The following is a 17,926-nucleotide window of genomic DNA, read 5'->3' on the forward strand; positions in this document are numbered from 1 at the left end:
CATTCAAAAATGATGTATTAAAGCATCGGGCTGCTTACAAGGGATCAGATTTGTTTTTAATGACTGTTCCTTAAGGCATTGATTATTGAAAAAACGGCCACTTGGAAGAGAGGCAGTCAGTATTGTATTATTTATGGGTTACACATAGGCCAATAAATTGATGATAAAGTAGAATGAATTAATCCTTACTATTGAAAAAGTGTTCAAACTCTAAGAAATTGAAATTTCCCAATTTCCCTCATGTCTCGGGAGGTGGATCCTCGGACTGAAAATGGATTTTTAAATATTCTCAAACTGACCACGATAAAACGTAGAATCCATCATTTTAACTGAAAAAGCAAGCGGTGCCAGAGACGCTGGACGAGTGCGGCCTCGGAGAAGAAACTGTTTAAGAGTCACTATAGATCACTTGGCCCTGCTGGTGAAATGTGTGACCTTGTGGTCAAAGATAGAAAAGATCTTATAGAGAGAGGCCACCGCTGTGTGTCCATCTCCAGCCAGCGGCCCGGCTGACATGTGACAGCCTCTCCTGGTTACTGTTGCTATGGAAGTCAGGCTTGGGAAACTAGTGTTGCCAAAATATTCTGCTCAGTTTAATTATTTCTTTATTTGTTTAGCATCATTTCATAGAAAAGGTCAGAGTGCTTTAAATGTGAATACAATGATGAAATATGAGCACGTCCTCATATACAAATATCTGTACAAACACAAAAAATAATCCCTTTATGCATAAGCACATACGCCTACGTATATATATTCATTTATTCATTTTTGGAGACATTTTCTGAATTTATGCCCTGACCAGACCAGTGTGAATATTTTTACAAAGCAAACTTTTTCCTTTGCATTCGGGCCTCTCATCCAAATGCCCCCAAAACTCCTTCACTTTCTGTGTATCCACGTTGTTCATGTAAAACAAATGCATGCCCACTGTACTGAGCAGGCCCCACAAACTACTACACACCAGTTTCTTTAGGATTGGTTAGCGCTGCTCGGTATGATTACAAGTTTGCAGCTAAATTTATCCTCGTTGCATCACATCCTGCCCCGTCTGCCTCGCCCGTATATTACATGGAACATAGCGTTCTTCTCTCTTATATGGCAGATCGTTGATGTAGACCTTATCTCCTTCTGGCTCGTCATGCTTGTTTGAGCGTTTGTCATTTTTGTGTTCTTGCAAAAATGTCTGCCTTTGTGAAGGCTTTAAATAATATGATTCCACAAAACTAGGTGCACCAATCATGAAATGCTCCTCGCTGCCCATAGGCTTCTCGCACCAACCACCAAAGCTTCAGCTGCTGATTAGCGAGTTTTAGATATAAAAAGCTGTGTCTCATTTGCATAACTGTGGTTAGCCAAGGAGAAGCATGAATAAATTAATGCATGTTATTTTCTCCATCTCCTCTCAGCATTTGTCTAAAGCAGATAAAAAAAATACAGTTTTGAAGTGTGAAACCGAAAGTTCTCAGGAATCCATCCACATCTTGGTTAACCTGAGCAAACAGGTGGCATCTCCTCCATTAGCAGGAAGGATAATGTTTTATAATGCAGTTTGATTAGATTAGATAGAAGCTATCACTGGCAAATCATTCATCAACCGAGTGAACAAACACAGCAATAAAGAGGGAGGAGGTTGTATCACAGAATTAAGTCTGTGTACAGTAATTAACGTTATACATGGGTGGATGCCTGTGTTTTACATGAGCAGTGTGTTCATGTTTCAAGTGTTTGTGCCTCTGCTGCTTAAAAAAATGTAAGAAAGGCTCAGTGTTCAATTAAGATCCTTAATTCCGGGTGGAATGAAAAATGTGGCTAAAAATACTTTCCCCCATTGGATTGTGGATGGGGTGGGGGCAGTGTTCCCAGGTCAGTGATGAGTTTAACATACAGATAAAACCATCCAGACATTCGCAGGGATCCAGTTAACGTTCTCTCTCTCCTCCCTGATACCATGTGGGTATAAAAACCTTCCACACACAGAGATTGGTTTGCAATACGAACACGCGTCTATAATTTAAAGTTGGTGATGATGTGTTTAGTTATTGGATTTGTCACATTATCAATATCGTCGTGAGGCACTGATGGGAGAATCACTTCACAATCCACTCGGCACTATGGACTGTTTATAAAAAGCTCTGCGACACAACGTCCAGCACACAGACAATAAAAAAGAGACAGTATACTGTAGAACTGTTTGAGGAGGACTCACTAAGGGACAAGGGGTCATTCTGAAGAAGCTCTGGAGCATCGACACATCAGACCAAGCAAACAGGCACGGTTCAGAACAGGCACTGCACTAGTACACACACACAGGAGCTGAATTACAACACTACATGTTGCACAAAGCATTTGATGTGTTGTAACAAGGCCAGAGAAACTGAGGATGACTAAAAGCAGATGGATAAAGGTCACTGAGAAGGTGTGTGTGTGTGGAAAGAAACAGGGAAACTGAAGCCATTCATCGATCTTAACATGGTCAAGACTAAACTTGCCAGCTATTGTTAAGTGTAGTGTTGAAAGTACAAAACAACCTTTAATTGATCCTCTCTGGAAATTCACAAATGACACAGCAGCACAAGAAAGCAGCAGCAGCACAAAGGGACAAAAGACGTGTTTACTTCCTTAAAAAAGTAGAAATAATGCTGTGTACACAAGGCTGTTTTTTCGAAAATGTGCAGAGTGGAGATGGGGGTCAAACTTGTGTTCTTGTGCAATTTGTCCATTCTTTATAATAGATTTAGTACAAAATGTGCAGCAGTTCTTTCCTGAAGTTGTCCGTGTTTGAGTGTAGGTGCTCTGGCGTTGGGCAGTCTAATGGCTGACGGCACAAAGGAGCACGTGGCTGGATGGAAGTGGAGTGATACTCTGTGTCGTCGTGGGGCGTCAGTAATGCATCTTCAAGCCGCTGCTCTTTAAAAGCAATCAAAGCCACGACAATTAGACCTTTCACACTCAGGAGTTTAAACCTATCCATAATTCAGCGTGAGACGCATTGTCTTGCAATGGCTTAGTTTAAAAGCACTTCAGCTGAGTGGGGCAGCGCTCAGATAATGTGTGCGTGAGAAACGTGGAAACCGGTGAACGGGTTGAGAGGAACGCCTCTTCTTCTCTGACATAACAGCTGTGTACTGTATGTAACTCTGTCTGTCACCTACAGCATGAAACACACCTCTTATACTCAAGCCTGCCTGTGCACCGTTAAATCCGCCCTTGCACGCATGGCAATAACACATCTATCAATGTATTTAAATGGCCTGTTATTCTGTGGTGTGACAGAGTGCTTTCTCCCACGGGTAACCTTCACCTCCCTATTGCACGCCACGGGATCCATTAAGCAGTCAGACAAGAGGACGGTGAATGAATTTGCATCCTGCAGGCAATTACTGTATGTGCAGCGTGCCTCCGTATTGATGTAGTGAGTGTGGCCCCGTCTGCCTCTACACTAACACGTCTGCGCTGTCACGATAGATTTGTCGTTTTGTCAACTGCAGCTGATCTTGAGGCGATATAAAAATAAAACTGGACGGGAATGTGAAGGTGGAACGTCAAAGTCTTACTGAGGTGTGAATAACGTGGATTTGTTTTTTTCTATCATAAAGAAAATGAGTCCATTAAACAGAGCGATAAAGCGTACTTACTGGTTGTTGGTTGAAATGTTTTGATTTATGTTACAGTTTAGTATGACACCTTATTGTCATTGCTTTTATCTAAATTGCATCACGCCCCTTTGCCCGTTATCCATTTTTGCCGTGCTTTACCTTTGCTTTGAAAGCAAAAGTCAAAACTGTCACGGAAATAAATAAACGTTTTCCCAATTTAAACAAACTGCATCCCAAATTGAGATTTTGAATTTAAACTGTATTTAAATATGGACTAAATGAAATCAAACTATCCCAGATACGAACACTGTCATCTTGATCATTTGGAGCCTGAGTCTGGACAATAGCAACCAATTGGGTGTCAGGCTCAGCTGTCAATCATTTTTACAGTATCAAATAACTAATTGACTTACTGGTAAAATGAGCACTTGAACATACATCAGCGTGATTAGAATTCCCTAAAATGACAGAAGCCATCTTTGAGAAAAATGTATTTGGCATGTATTTTCTTATTTCGGCCCATGGCCCAACGACTAACATGGAGGAGGTGGGAATCGTGACCTATACTGCAGCCAGCCACCAGGGGGCCATCAAGATGCTTTGGCATGTCATGTATATAACACGTCGTAGTATATAGTCTGCTACCAACTATGTTAGCAGTTCCCAGTATAAAAATAACATCTCAACAATGCCAGAGAAACTGAGGATGACTAAAAGCAGATGGACAAAGGTCACTGAGAAGGTGTGTGTGTGAGAAGAAACAGGGAAACTGAAGCCATTCATCGATAATAACATGGTCACGACTAAACTTGCCAGCTACTGCTAAGTGTAGTGTTGAAAGTACAAAACAACCTCTAATTGGTCCTCTCTGGAAATTCACAAATGACATGGCAGCACAAGAAAGCAGCAGCAGCACAAAGGGGCAAAAAAAGTATTTACAAAAAAAAATAGAAATAATGCTGTGTACACAAGGCTGTTTTTTCAAAAATCTGCAGTGTGGAGATGGGGGTCAAAGTTGTGTTCATGTGCAATTTGTCCATTCAATTTAAAATGGCCGTAAACGCCACTAAACCTTGACTGAGATCTCAGCTTTGAGCCCCTCATCAGAAACAGGGATAAGAATTAATTGCGTCACCAGAGGAACACACTGGTTTCTCTGTCGAGTCAATACGGAGACGCTGCTGCACATATGCTTATTACTGCTGCTGTGAGTGTTGACAGAGAGAGAACACAGGACTCTGGCTTCCTGTCTGCTGCAGAATGGATTTTAAAAATCATTGTATTGGTTGATAAAGCTCATCATGGTCTCCGTCCCACCTCGTTATCACATGTGCTTTTACCCTTTGAACCTGAAGCCTCAGGTCGTCCAGTAGCGTTTTAATTCCACCTAAAGTCAGAATAATGTTCTGGAGCAGCTCCTCTGAAGACCCTGAGAGCAGCAGACGTTCAAGAGCAACATTTTGTTCTATCTCTTTTTCAGTCTGGCTTTTTAATCTAATTTGAATTATTCATATCTGTATTTATACATCGTAGATTTTCTTGTACTTGTGTATCATTTTATTCAAATTTTATTTTAATATCCATTTTTTCACTCCTTTAACACATATCCTCTCTCAGCATTGTAATTCATCTTTACTTTAACTTTATCTTTGTTTACCTGTCTTTGTCGTATCCTCATTGCTAATTTATGAGCAATTATTTCCAGTTCCTGTTATTGTTTTGCTTTGAAAGCAGATGGTGCTGGTTGGTTATCTAATGGTAATGTCTTTACAGAAATGAGTCAGTTATTATGTTTGTCCTCGTGGTAAGAAACACAGCACGTTGGGCTCTATACATAACTGTGCTACTCCAGAGCAATATACATCCAGGCCTATAAACAGCAGGCATATGAACATAGTCATGATAAACTGGTTCAGACTCATAAACATTGGCAGAGAACCTTTTAGGGGAGGTGCTTTTAGGTGAGTTTAATAAAGAAGGCATGCTTACAGTTTTTAGTAGGCTCAGGTTGGCAGATCCAGAAAGTCCAAATCTCCAAATGAACATAGTAGAGACGAAGATTAACGACCAGGGAGTTAAACAGAAGTGATAAACTTGACTGGGTCAACAGAAGAGAAACGTATTGAGACAGAGGAGACTGGGGAGCACAGGGGATATTAACACAAGGGAGGCAGGATAATTGGGATTAGGTGAAACACATTGGACAGACAAACCAGACAAAGACAGGACGTATCTGAAGCATAGGAGACACAACAAGGTAAATACATTCAGTGTGAAACTGAAATGAATAAACCCAAAGTCTCAAGAACTGAAAATAGAGAATATTCTACATTTGACACAATGGTCATAAACACATAAATATGTCAACATTAACATCATAGAACTTCAAGTTAGAGCTGCAATAACATGACGCAGAATAAATATGATGATGAGAGTCACGTCATTTGGAAAGAGATCATCTCACAACCTTAAAGGTGCAGTGTTTATGGAATGAAGCAAAGACTCAGAATAGCGCTCAGTGCAGGATGTGATATTTACAAACAAGAAGCATGAGTGTGATATAGCTGCAAATAGATGAAGCCATTAATGAGAACATTACGCAGCCTCGAGCCAAATCAATGTTCATTGATTTCTGGCTTATTAACTCTATTCTGTCCTTTGAGAATTAATTTAGAAAGAAACTAAATTAGCATCAGTCCAACTTTCACCAATCAGCACGTTTATGTTTACTAACCACAGCATGTTCCAGTTTCATTGTTTCTTACCTTTGCAGTATAACTTTGAATCTTAATCTTAACTGGGCTCTGTTTTAATTATCTACGCGCTCTTCACATGTGAATTTAGGACACGTCCAAATCCCCTTTCATTCCTTTTCCTGACAGAAAAGGTTCCTGCACCAGGTGCATGGTTTTAAAAAGACTGGACTTAGTCTCTTCAATCATCACGGGTGTGTTTTGGGTGTAACATGCAATAAACTCATCCGTGTGCCAGCTCCTGTTCCCTTTAAAAGCCAGGTGCGATTAGCTGGGCGGTAAAGGAGAACACTTCTCTGCAGAGGAAACGGTTTCAACTCACATCGAGCTGAGTAACGTCAACAAGCGGGATTTGATTTAGCAGCTGCAGACATTTGAAAATGTCAACACTCTTCTGACTTACAGAAAACCTTTCTCAGGGGCTAATGGGTTTTTGTGCGCTGCGATTAAATCTGACCCGTCCTGTGCAGCAGGTCTTTATCATCGAATTCTCAAACTGCTCGTTGGTTCACTCACATTTGAATTATTACCACTTAGCCACCGAGGATCGTCTCACGTTTCTTACGAGTGATAACAGAGCCAGGGACGGATCCACAACACGGTTCTCGTTAAGGTCACAGACCAATGTTTGTTTTTTTTACTCTACAGTCTAGAAAAAGACTTTCATTTCCTCACTTTGCTGTTTTACTGAAACACCAATGACTCACATCCAAGGTGTCACAATCTCTTTCTTCAGTCTGGCTTCACTTTCACAGCTCAGCTTGAAGAGGTCAGAGACACAGAGTCGGTGTTTCTTCATGACAGGTGAACTTGTTTGTTGCCCAGTGTGCGAACACGGACGACGGCACGAACAATACGATGCTGCTGGAGGTGAGAGAATAAGGTCGATTCTTCAGTAAACTGGGAAATAAGAACATACCTGTTTCATAATTAAAGCAAATGTTCAGGCAGCAACATGAAACGCTCCTGATCGTTCCAGCCTTTCTATTTTCTCCTCTGGTTTATTTCTCTGCGTAATGTGATTGTAATTTCACATCATTTTGTGGTTTGAGGCTATTTATTTGACAAAAACAGGAAATGATCTTAATCATTTATTTTATCAACAGAGTAAAATGATTTTTAACCGCAAACCGATTGTTTCCTTCAACTACAGATGAGAATGATCTAAAAGAAAATCTGCTTTTCCATTTATTCCTTATGCTTCTCATTCTTCAAACATAAAAACATTTTACCTCCACATAATAGATGTATATCGCACGTTACATGATGTTATTGTTTTGGAGCATGAAAAGGAGCTGACTTGGTTGGGACTGTGTGCAGGACTGACTGTGTGTCTCCATCCAGTGGCCACTGGTGTTTCTATGTCTTCATTCATTTATATCTCCTCCATTAGAATTCAGTTGTCTGTTTGTTTCCCCACAGACACTCGCCAAGTCTGCGTCAGCACATTTAGGAGGAAATTGAATTCAATAAGAACATTGAAGGAAGAAAGTTACAGGTTTCTTCTCTCTATCTTTACCAAGAGGGTGGTCTCTCAGTTGGAGAGAAGGTCTTACACTTACACTCACACTCACACTTCAGCTCTTCTCCTCAGGGGGGTGCAGGGGGCAATTTCATCTGCCATCACCACACCTGCCATTCTGTGGGTTGGGGAATGTTTTGTTGCACGAAAGAAGAAGGAAAAATCGGAGAGCTGAGGAGAAATCAGAGGGCGGATGTGTAAAGTGCGAACAGGAGCAGTGTGAGGATTGAGGAAGAGCTGGAGCTGGAGCGCAGGCAATCTAAGCACAATCGGAGGATTTCGAGTGAGAGCATTATGCAATCGTCAAATAAATAAGTCCTGCTCTCAAACTGAAATACCAAGCTCTTGAAAAAAAAAGATCACAGAAACTGAAGTGGTGACAAGGGGGGGGGTCTTATAGTCTAAACGTTGTTTGTTTTCAATAGAGCTAAAACCTTCTCATCTTTCTGGGTGTGAAAGTGAACCAGACCAGGTAAACTCTCAGAATCCTCCTCATCCCTCTCAAACACCGAGGTCTGTTTAGCTGGAACATCGAGTTTCAGAGGCCGAAAACTCTCTGGAGCGCTCAGCGATATGGTTCACAGCTGGGGACCCCCCCCCCAAAAAAAAAGAAAATAACCCAGATAAATCACCTCATCCACCTTCACAGCTTTAATAGAGAACTGTGTTTCTGAATTATTCATCAGTGCATCACTGGAGAGGGAGAGCAGGAGAGCGGGAGAGGGACTACCCTTTGACACATCTCATTCCCCATGCTTTTAAGTCAAAGTCACCCCGAGAAAGTGATGCATTTAGATGGCTTACCTTCAGTGGAGTGTGGTTATACAAAGACTTAACAGCTCAACCAAACAGAGAGTGAGCATCTGCTGTTGGACGTCCTCCGACATCAGGAGTCCTCGGCTGCTGGGACACAGAGATATCACAAGGAAACAGCTCTGATGATTAAAATAATAAGACTGATACTTATAGATTTGTAATTAAGTTTGTGTTTCATGAATCAGCAAATCGCACTGTGCGGTCACTTAACTTCCATCATATCCTTGTAAAGAAATTGTTTGAATGTTTGGGAAATCTGTTTCTTCACTGGTTTGTCGGAGCAACCAGTGAGCTAAACTGTAAAATGGGAAAAAGTCCATGTTGAAACTGAATTCTCACTTTAATGCCTCAGTGCCAGACAGCCAGCCAGAGGCAGTACGGTTTTTTATTAAGAACGCCTTCAGATTTGATACAAACATTAACTTGGATTCAAGTATGACTTTGATGATCAAAGGTCAAAGATCAACATCGCTGTGACCTCCTGTTCTTGTGAATGTGATATATCATCAACATCCACAGGGAGTTTCATTTCATCTGTCACAAACATTCACTTCGAGTCTCAAGGATTTGAAAAAACTTATTTTTCCTTGAGAACGGGTTATTTTTAAGGACGCCTTGAAAGAATCATTTCAAAATTGGCAGACACGTTCACTTTGACTGGCGGATGAACTGATTGGAAGCTGTTGGTCAACGTCACAGTCGGATGCATGTTCTGCCTCTTGAACGTGATATCGCAAGTCAGCCTTTAAAGAATCTTTTCAAATTTTGACACAGTTGTCACTTGGACAGAAAGATCGATTGGTTAGATTTCATTGGTCAAAGGTCATGGTGACCTCAGATGAGTCTGAAAAACAAATCTTAGTAGATTGAAACTGCACTGGGTAGCGGAGGCATAGAGGCATAGAGCCATAAAGCCATAGAGCCATAGAGCCATAGAGCCATAGAGCCATAAGGCCATAGGGGCATATGAGCATAGGGCCGTTGAGTTTCCTCCTGTGTGTCGTGTTCCCCACAAAACTTGCAGTTTGTCTTTTTACTGCAGGCACAAACATTACATTTGAGTTAACAGACATTAGAGCGGTAACCTTACTCTCATCAGACTTTTCAGCAAGATAGAAAATATAAATGCTGCAACATTTCTTCAGAGTGAATTGTCTTGACTTGTTTGGTGAGATATGCCAGAGTTAATTATCAAGTCAAAAAGTTTCGTCAAAATATTGAAGTTTTCTCTGGCGAGGGGCCACAACCCTCTGGAGCTGTTTCCGGAGGAATAGTTTACTTAGGGTTAATGAGCTGATATGTACAAACATTTTTTGCCAGCCATGTTAGACATTTATCTTTCTGATGTGATGTATTAACAAATCAATATTAACAATCAGCCTCTATGTGAAAAAAGCCCCTGTCTCTCTCCATTAGATGATGAAGCTGTAGTGAATCGATTGGTGACGTATCGAGAAAACGTGCAAACGCAGCAATTTAACCTCCTGAAGCCGGATGATAGTGAACATCGTGTCTTTGTTTTGTTTCTGTCAGCTTGTCTCTATTCGTAGAATGAATTCAGAACATAATACTGGGGCAGACACATAATCTATGATATGTGGAAACTTACTGCACTAGATTTACGTCAATTGGAGAAAATCAACTACAGTTAATGATAAATAATCTTTCATAATTATTATTATACTATATGAATTATATGAAAATAGTAAGACTGATATTTATGGATGAAATGATCTATGATAGCACCAGTTAACACGATTAACCCATTGAAAATCAGAGCAGATTTAAAGTTTAATCATAATCAGTCGTATACTCTAACAATGTTGTACACATCAGTCCCCAAAACTTCATATTTGATATTTTGGAAGCATTGGATCTGCACAATAATGTAAAATAAAGGATTTGGGGTTTGATCAGAGTTTGGGTTTACAGCATGAGCTTGTTCTGATGAACACTTTGACGGCTCAGTGAGGTTTTATTTCACTGCCTCAGCAGCAGGATCAGGAGAGTTAGAGAGTATCACTGTTATTTAAAGATTTCTCTTTCATGTACGCGAATGTGGAGTTAAAACTGAAACTGTTTTTCATCTATCTCCGTAGTAAACCATTGAGCCCAGTACACAGGCCATGGTTGGACACACACACACACACACACATCACACACTCTCTCTCTCTCTCTCTCTCTCTCTCTCTCTCTCTCTCTCTCTCTCTCTCTCTGTCTCTGCTGTTGTTACATTGCACCTGTGTTGGTCAACAGAGCTATCGCTCGTTAATGTTTTTAGCTTTCATTACATTACATTACATTTAGCTGACGCTTTTATCCAAAGCGACTTACAATAAGTGCATTCAACCATGAGGGTACAAACCCAGAACAACAAGAATCGAGAAAGTACAATTTCTTCAAAAAAGCAAAACTTCAAAGTGCAATAAGTAAGTGCCATTTTAAGTGCTACTAAATTGTTAGTTTTAAAAATGTTATTCAAGGTATAGTCGGAAGAGGTGTGTTTTTAGTTTGCGGCGGAAGATGTGTAAACTTTCTGATGTTCGGACGTCAATGGGGAGCTCATTTCACCATTTAGGAGCCAGGACAGCAAACAGTCGTGATTTTGATGAGTGTTTAGCAGTGAGGAGCAACAAGCCGATTGGCCGAGTGGAGCGGGCTGGGGTGTAACGTTTGACCATGTCCTGGATGTAGACTGGACCCGATCCGTTGCAGGCATATGCAAGTACTAATGTTTTGAAACGGATGCGGCAGCCACGGTAACCAGTGAAGGGAGCGGAGGAGCGGAGTAGTGTGAGTGAATTTAGGTTAAAGACCAGTTGAGCTGCTGCTTTCTGGATGAGCTGCAGAGGTCAGATGGCAGCAGCAGGTAGACCTGCCAGGAGGGAGTTACAATAGTCTAGGCGTGAGATGACCCGGGCCTGGACCAGAACCTGCACCGCCTTCTGAGTGAGAAGGTGGCGTATTCTCCTGATGTTGTACAGCATGAATCTACAGGAACGTGTTGTTACAGTAATGTTGGCAGTGTCACACCCAGGTTCCTAGCAGTCTGAGTGGGGGTTAACACGGGGTCATGGGTGGGAGAGTCTTTCCCTGGAAGGAAAAGTAGTTCAGTCTTGTCAAGGTTAATTTTCAGGTGGTGTGCAGACATCCACTGAGAGATGTCAGTCAGGCGGGCAGAGATTCGTGCTGCTGCCTGTGTTTCAGATTGTGACGGTGACGACTTACTCAGGTGAACAGCAGGGTTTCACAAAATGCAGCAGAACAGAAGGTGGTGACGTTCAAAGTAACACAACGCTGATCAGAGTGAATATAAGATACAAATTATATTATATACAAAGAAGTAAAAATTATTTCTACTTTGAAATTTAGATACTTTAAAAAACTCACAAAAGTTGGACAAACAAACAATCCAAGGAAGGGCAGAGAAACTGGAAACCTACCTGTTATATATGTTGTATATACTGTGGAAGGTGCAGAGTGATGTGTGATGAAACGTGTGATAACTGCTGTGAGGGGGAGCAGGAGAAGTGGGAGCTGAGGGAGGAGAAAGAGAAAGAGAAGATGTGACACAAAAAAAGAAAAGCAGAGAAGTGGCAGAGGAGGAGATGTGGTTCACTGGGGACAAGGCAACACGAGGAAGTTCTTGCTCAAAGTGACGAACCTGACAGTGGAAGTGTCACTGTGTGGTTTGGGGAGACAGGTGGTGGTCTGGCTGTGTGGCCTGCTGGTCTTTTATTGCTCATACTACTGTACACAGGCCTCACAAGGGTTGGTCTTCCCTCCTCATGTCTGTACTACTGTGGGTTTTCTTTTTAAAACATGGTTTTTAACATGTCATGTGGTCCAGGCTCTGCATCACATGGTGCATATGAGTGGAAAAACTACCATTGACTTTGGTTGTAAGATAATTGATAGTGTAGAAAACTGAAAATTAGGTTGAGGTAGTGAAGTACATCAGGAGGAAGGAAGGAAGGAAGGAAGGAAGGAAGGAAGGAAGGAAGGAAGGACAGAGAGACAGAAAGTGATAATATAGAACTACTGTAGAATTCAGTTTGACAAAGTCACCATGAAACAAATCCAAAATTTTCATGTTCAATAATAACTGAGTTGTAGAAAATCATTGATCTCACAATTCAGACTGAATATCAAATATGGAGTAAAAAAAAAAACTGCTGCATATCATGCATTGTAAAGAGACTCACATTTTATTATTAAGTTTTCCAGCAACAGACTCAAGACTAAAGTGTTGTAATATATTTCCTTACCTCCCTTTTCTCCCTCCATCTTTTCCTAGACGACAAGAACCCCTGTCATCTAGACGTGGCCTTCGGCCCCTGTCGGGGGATGGTGAAGCGCTACTTCTTCGAAAGCACGAGTCAGGAGTGCAAGCATTTCTATTACGGCGGCTGCTTCGGCAACGCCAACAACTTCAGGAGCCTGGCGGAGTGCCAGGCGAGATGTCCGAACACAGGTGAGGCCGTGTTGCCCTTTTTGCAGGAGAGGCTGGCGAACGCCCAGGCTGTCGTGGCAGCGGCATTGTTAGATTCTCTTTAAACCCCACGTATAAAATCTCCTGGGCTCTTGTGCTCAGCCACTGTGAACACGCCGAAGATTGTCAGCATTTGGTGGAGTTGGATTGTGTCTGTAAATACAACAAATGTGTGATATTCCGACGCTTTACGAGAGAAAACACATCAACACCTCAGCCTTATAAGTCATAATTGAAGTCCCATTTTTTACCTTGTCGTTGTAAATTCTTTAATTCGACCAAACAGAAATAATGACTTTCTTATTGCCTTCCCCCTCGTGGGAGTGTGCACTGCAGCCCGATCGCAGCTGCTGCACAACAAGTGAAAACTCGTTTCAGAGCTGGTGACATCATCTGCTCCACCTCAGAGAATTAGCTTTCTGCCGAGTTGACCGTGAAATCCCACTGCTCCTTGATTTAGCATTTAAATCACCTTGAAGTGACCGGAACACACTCGATTATAGCAGACGTAGGCACATTTAGATCGTAGAATCGTCAAAGGAAATAAGGAGTAAGTGTTGTCGTGAAAATCAACGGAAAAAGGATTGTGTACTTTTTGTTCTTTTGTTATTTTGTTCTTTTGTTGCTGGCCTTCAGACAGATGACTGTGTCCGGTTTCATTAGAGGATCATATCTGTTTTCAGAGCAACACCCTCTCCCTCCTGATACTAATGAAATGAAACTCACTTTAATTATGACTGATCACCGGGACCTAAATGAGATTTGCTCTAAATATAGAAGACGTAAAAAAACATTGGCTCACGAACTCGTTCATGTGGAGACACTTTCTCTAATGTAGATTTTTATTTATTTAATTTCCTTTCGTGTCCACATAGTAAAACCCACCGAGGCACCAGAGGTCCTCGCACACACTGCTAGAAGATTAGCTGTTGTCCAGCCGACCGAAGTACCTGGTAAGACTGAATCTACACCTCACTGTACGTAGAGTATATTATATTAACGTTCTGTATCTTTTCGGAAAATATAGTTGATTGTCCAGTTCATCAATGCTGGGCAAAAGTTTAAAGGTCAAGGTTGCTGTGACCTCACTAAACCTATTGTTTGTCTTGTGAATGCAAAATCTCAGGAAGACCTCACTGGGAATTCCGTCAAATTTGGTTTAAAAGTTTCATTACATCCTAAACAAACATTCACTTGGACTTGGAGATGACCTGATCACAATTTCAAGGGTCAAAGCTCAAGGTCACTGTGACTTAATGAAAACTTTTGTATTTGCCTCATGAACGTGTCAGTTTGAGCACTTGGGGGGGTGGGGGGCAAAGGTCAAGTTCACAAAACATGTTTTTGATGTCTTACGTCTGCTTTGAGGGATTTTCTTCAGACTTTGGCCAGTTGTCACCTGGACTCAAGTGTTACCTCATTAGATTGCACTGGTTCAAAGGCCAAAGGTCATAGTGACTTGATGGGAATCTGAAAAAAACATTTGTATATTTATTTTGACATGCACTGCTTGGCAGAGGCAAATAACCACAGGGCAGTGATTATAGAATATTAAACACTTACTCTATTTACAGACTCAACAGAGTTTGCGTCCAAAATACTCCCACACCTCAGATGATTCTGCATCTTGCTGCAGCTTGTTCTTCAAGTTTTCAGCAGGCGCAGCCATCGGTTGCAAGCAGTGACACGAATGCATCGCTTCAGCCATTAACAACTGTGGTTATTAACTCTCAGAAACACACACGAAGTTGGAAATCAATTGGATGAGTGGTTGTTGAGACATATCTATGATTGTGTTATTGTCCATTTAGGTTGAAATCTATAAAATAATAAATAAACTGAAAAAGATACACAAGTAAAGTATAGATACTTGAAAAATGTAACTGAGTAGAGTAATTAAGTATTTGTACTCTCTTTCTTCTCCTGTTTATAATGAGAGGACTGATTTCTTGATATATGTGTTGTGTCTGTTTTCCTCAGAAAAACTGGCTCTACTTCAACCTCAAGTGCAACTGAATTACTCTAATCAGGAGACAGAAGGTAAGAATAGAGAAGAGGTAAATCACAGAGGTTTGGGACAGATTCCCTGATGTGAGGTTTCATCAACTCAATCATCTTGTCCTCAGATCATCAGACAGTCCGTGCTGACTTGTTAAAATGCTCAAACCTCACAATAAGCAAATCCACCTCATCTACTAAATCCCCGTGTGTGCTGCCAGTAACGTCGGTGTTAGTGATGCAAGATGGTTAGACAGCTGGCAAAACTGCTTCGGTGGTGAAAAGCAACGGGCAGAACCAAAGTCTCCTTCCCACAGGCCATTCACTGCGTATTCCCACTCTCTAATTAGTGTGTGTGAGCAGTGAGGGAGCGTACTGTCATGTCATGGTGGTTGTGTTCTGTGGATCTTCTGTGCCGCAGTGGGAGAGAACAGGTCTTTTAAAGACTTAATTTGACTTTTATCAGGAACAATTCAGGATGAGTGAGCCTCAGTAGATCTTCACCATCCTGTTGCTGTGGTGCACCTCATGATGAGACCTTCATTATATTTCAAAGTTTCTCTCAGAAATAACACCAGGATTAAAAGTTGAAGTCCTCAGACCAACAATGAGTTATTCAGACCATTTATTATACACATTTAGAATAACTTTTGTTTGATATACGTCACAAATGAATATCCGGTTATGTTAGTTAGCACTTTGCTGAGTTTAGTGATTGAACTGTCAGTCCACTGATCAGGTGTCACCATGGACTGTTAACATAGACTGACATCTTGTGGTTATATGATGAACGACACTTTGAATGACAGCGGGAGAAGCTGCACTGCAGATCCCTGAGTTGAAACAGTGTAAACGTTTAAAGGTAAATCCTGAAAACATGCATGTTTTGAAATTGGCTAACATACAGGATGATATATATCATTATGGCTCCAGACTAAACAGGGACAATGGAAACAAAATAAGCTGCAGCCTTAATTCTAAACATTTTCTGGTTCTCACTGTTTACAGAGAGGAAGCACAAGGGGGTGTGCTTCAGTTCATTGGACACAGGAACATGTGACGGTGCCGAGAAGAGATTCTTCTTCAACTCCAAGGCCAAGAGATGCCAGATGTTCCACTACAGTGGATGCGGAGGAAACGGGAACAACTTCATGTCCCGGAAGCACTGTTTCAGAAAGTGCATTAGAAATGGTGAGATTACTTCAGGAGATTGACTTGGAAATGCACCTTTCCATTTTAGAGAAGAAAATGAATTTTGTACTTAATCAATGTACAGTCTCTAACTTTCATTGAGTGAATCATCTACTTACTAATTCCACAAATTGTCCCAGTGTATGTGGAACCCATACCTCATGGCAGCAACATTCCTAGAATCACTTCCTGTTTGGCAATTTGTTTAAAAAGAAAAAGCACAACGCGACAATAGTGATATTTTAAACCAATATCTTTCCGTTGCTCTGTTGCAGGTCACGGGAGCCCGATGATCCGGATAAGGAAGAAAAACCTCGGCAACATTGTTCATCGCTCGGTCTGAACACTGCCTCAGATCCTTCACTACTGAGAAGTCACCTGTATTTATGTCCATATTTGTATTTCTAGCTTTACTCCTGCAGGTGTTTCACGGTGCAACAGTACTTGTGTCCGACCAACCTCTCGTGCACCTGACTTAACTTTGTAGTGACTGAATCATTATGCGTTTCAATATCTCAGAGACAAAAAACGTACGTTTGGCTGATTTAATAATGCAGCTCTTTACACTAATGTTATGCATATCAGCTCTTTTGCGTGTGAATATTATGTCTTTAATCAAACAGTTTCAGAACTGTGTTGCCAACGTACTGATATAAACCGTTTTACTGCGACTTTTGAGAAAAACGCCAAAGTTACTCTATGATTTTTGTTCTGTGACTGTGCTTTTTCTACGGTGTTTTTATTGGTGAAGCTCCACTATTGTTTATCAATGTGAGGAGCAGCGTTAGCAGATTAAAGCAGCGGATTATCCTTGTTCCAGGATCAATGACAACAGAACCAAATGCTCTCAAGCAAAACCATTCATCACGAGGACCATGTCCTCACGGCTGTAAATCAATGTGAACGAGGTAGCGACTGCTTTACTCTTGTCAGATAAGGTTAATTATACATGAACTTTTAGTTTTTTTCCCCTTTTAAATCAATATAATGCAGCTTTATAAATGACTGTATTGTATTGCTGGTGTTGTTGTTCTTTGTTGTCGTTGTCGAGTTGAAACAGAGGGGGGCAGTGTTGTGTAAGGTAAGTTTATGGCTGTAAAGAACTGGAGAGTCAGATTTCATCAAATAAATTTACACTATATTCCAACTTTCTCTCTTTGACTTGTCCTTATCTTTTTTGAAATACTATATTCATTCCCCATCAGTCTGTTTTGTATTAGTGCAAAGTACAAGTTAAACAACTATAATAACATAAAATAAATAATATAAAATAAAAACACCCCAACTTATTAGCACACATGCCAAACTTCCTCTGGACTTTTTTAATTATAGTTTCTTTGGATCTGTACCAAATTGTAAACACTCACCTAAAAATGCATTTTTCATGATCCATGAATTATTCTCTGAGGAACCAACTAATACAAAATAAACACAACCCCCAATGTAGAGTCTGTTAAATTCACCAGTGTTGATCTTTACTTGCAGCGCTCACCGTACCTGTGAGGATCCTGAGTCATACCTTGTTATTTCTGAGGGGGATTTAAGAGATTTAGTA

At 41.0% G+C, this 17,926-nt stretch overlaps 1 protein-coding gene across 1 annotated transcript in view; it reads left to right on the forward strand.

The window, feature by feature from the left end:
- Positions 1-17,518, forward strand: part of tfpia (tissue factor pathway inhibitor a) — a 37,574-nt gene extending 20,056 nt beyond the window's left edge. The window contains exons 3-7 of the mRNA XM_035175479.2: positions 12,988-13,164; positions 14,058-14,135; positions 15,163-15,222; positions 16,189-16,371; positions 16,647-17,518. Coding sequence (XP_035031370.1) covers positions 12,988-13,164; positions 14,058-14,135; positions 15,163-15,222; positions 16,189-16,371; positions 16,647-16,714 — 566 coding nt within the window. The 3' untranslated portion in view covers positions 16,715-17,518. The remainder of the gene's footprint in view (positions 1-12,987; positions 13,165-14,057; positions 14,136-15,162; positions 15,223-16,188; positions 16,372-16,646) is intronic.
- Positions 17,519-17,926: the final 408 nt, after the last annotated feature.

This window comes from Hippoglossus stenolepis, chromosome 13 (assembly GCF_022539355.2).
Source record: "Hippoglossus stenolepis isolate QCI-W04-F060 chromosome 13, HSTE1.2, whole genome shotgun sequence".
Classification (NCBI taxonomy): domain Eukaryota; kingdom Metazoa; phylum Chordata; class Actinopteri; order Pleuronectiformes; family Pleuronectidae; genus Hippoglossus; species Hippoglossus stenolepis.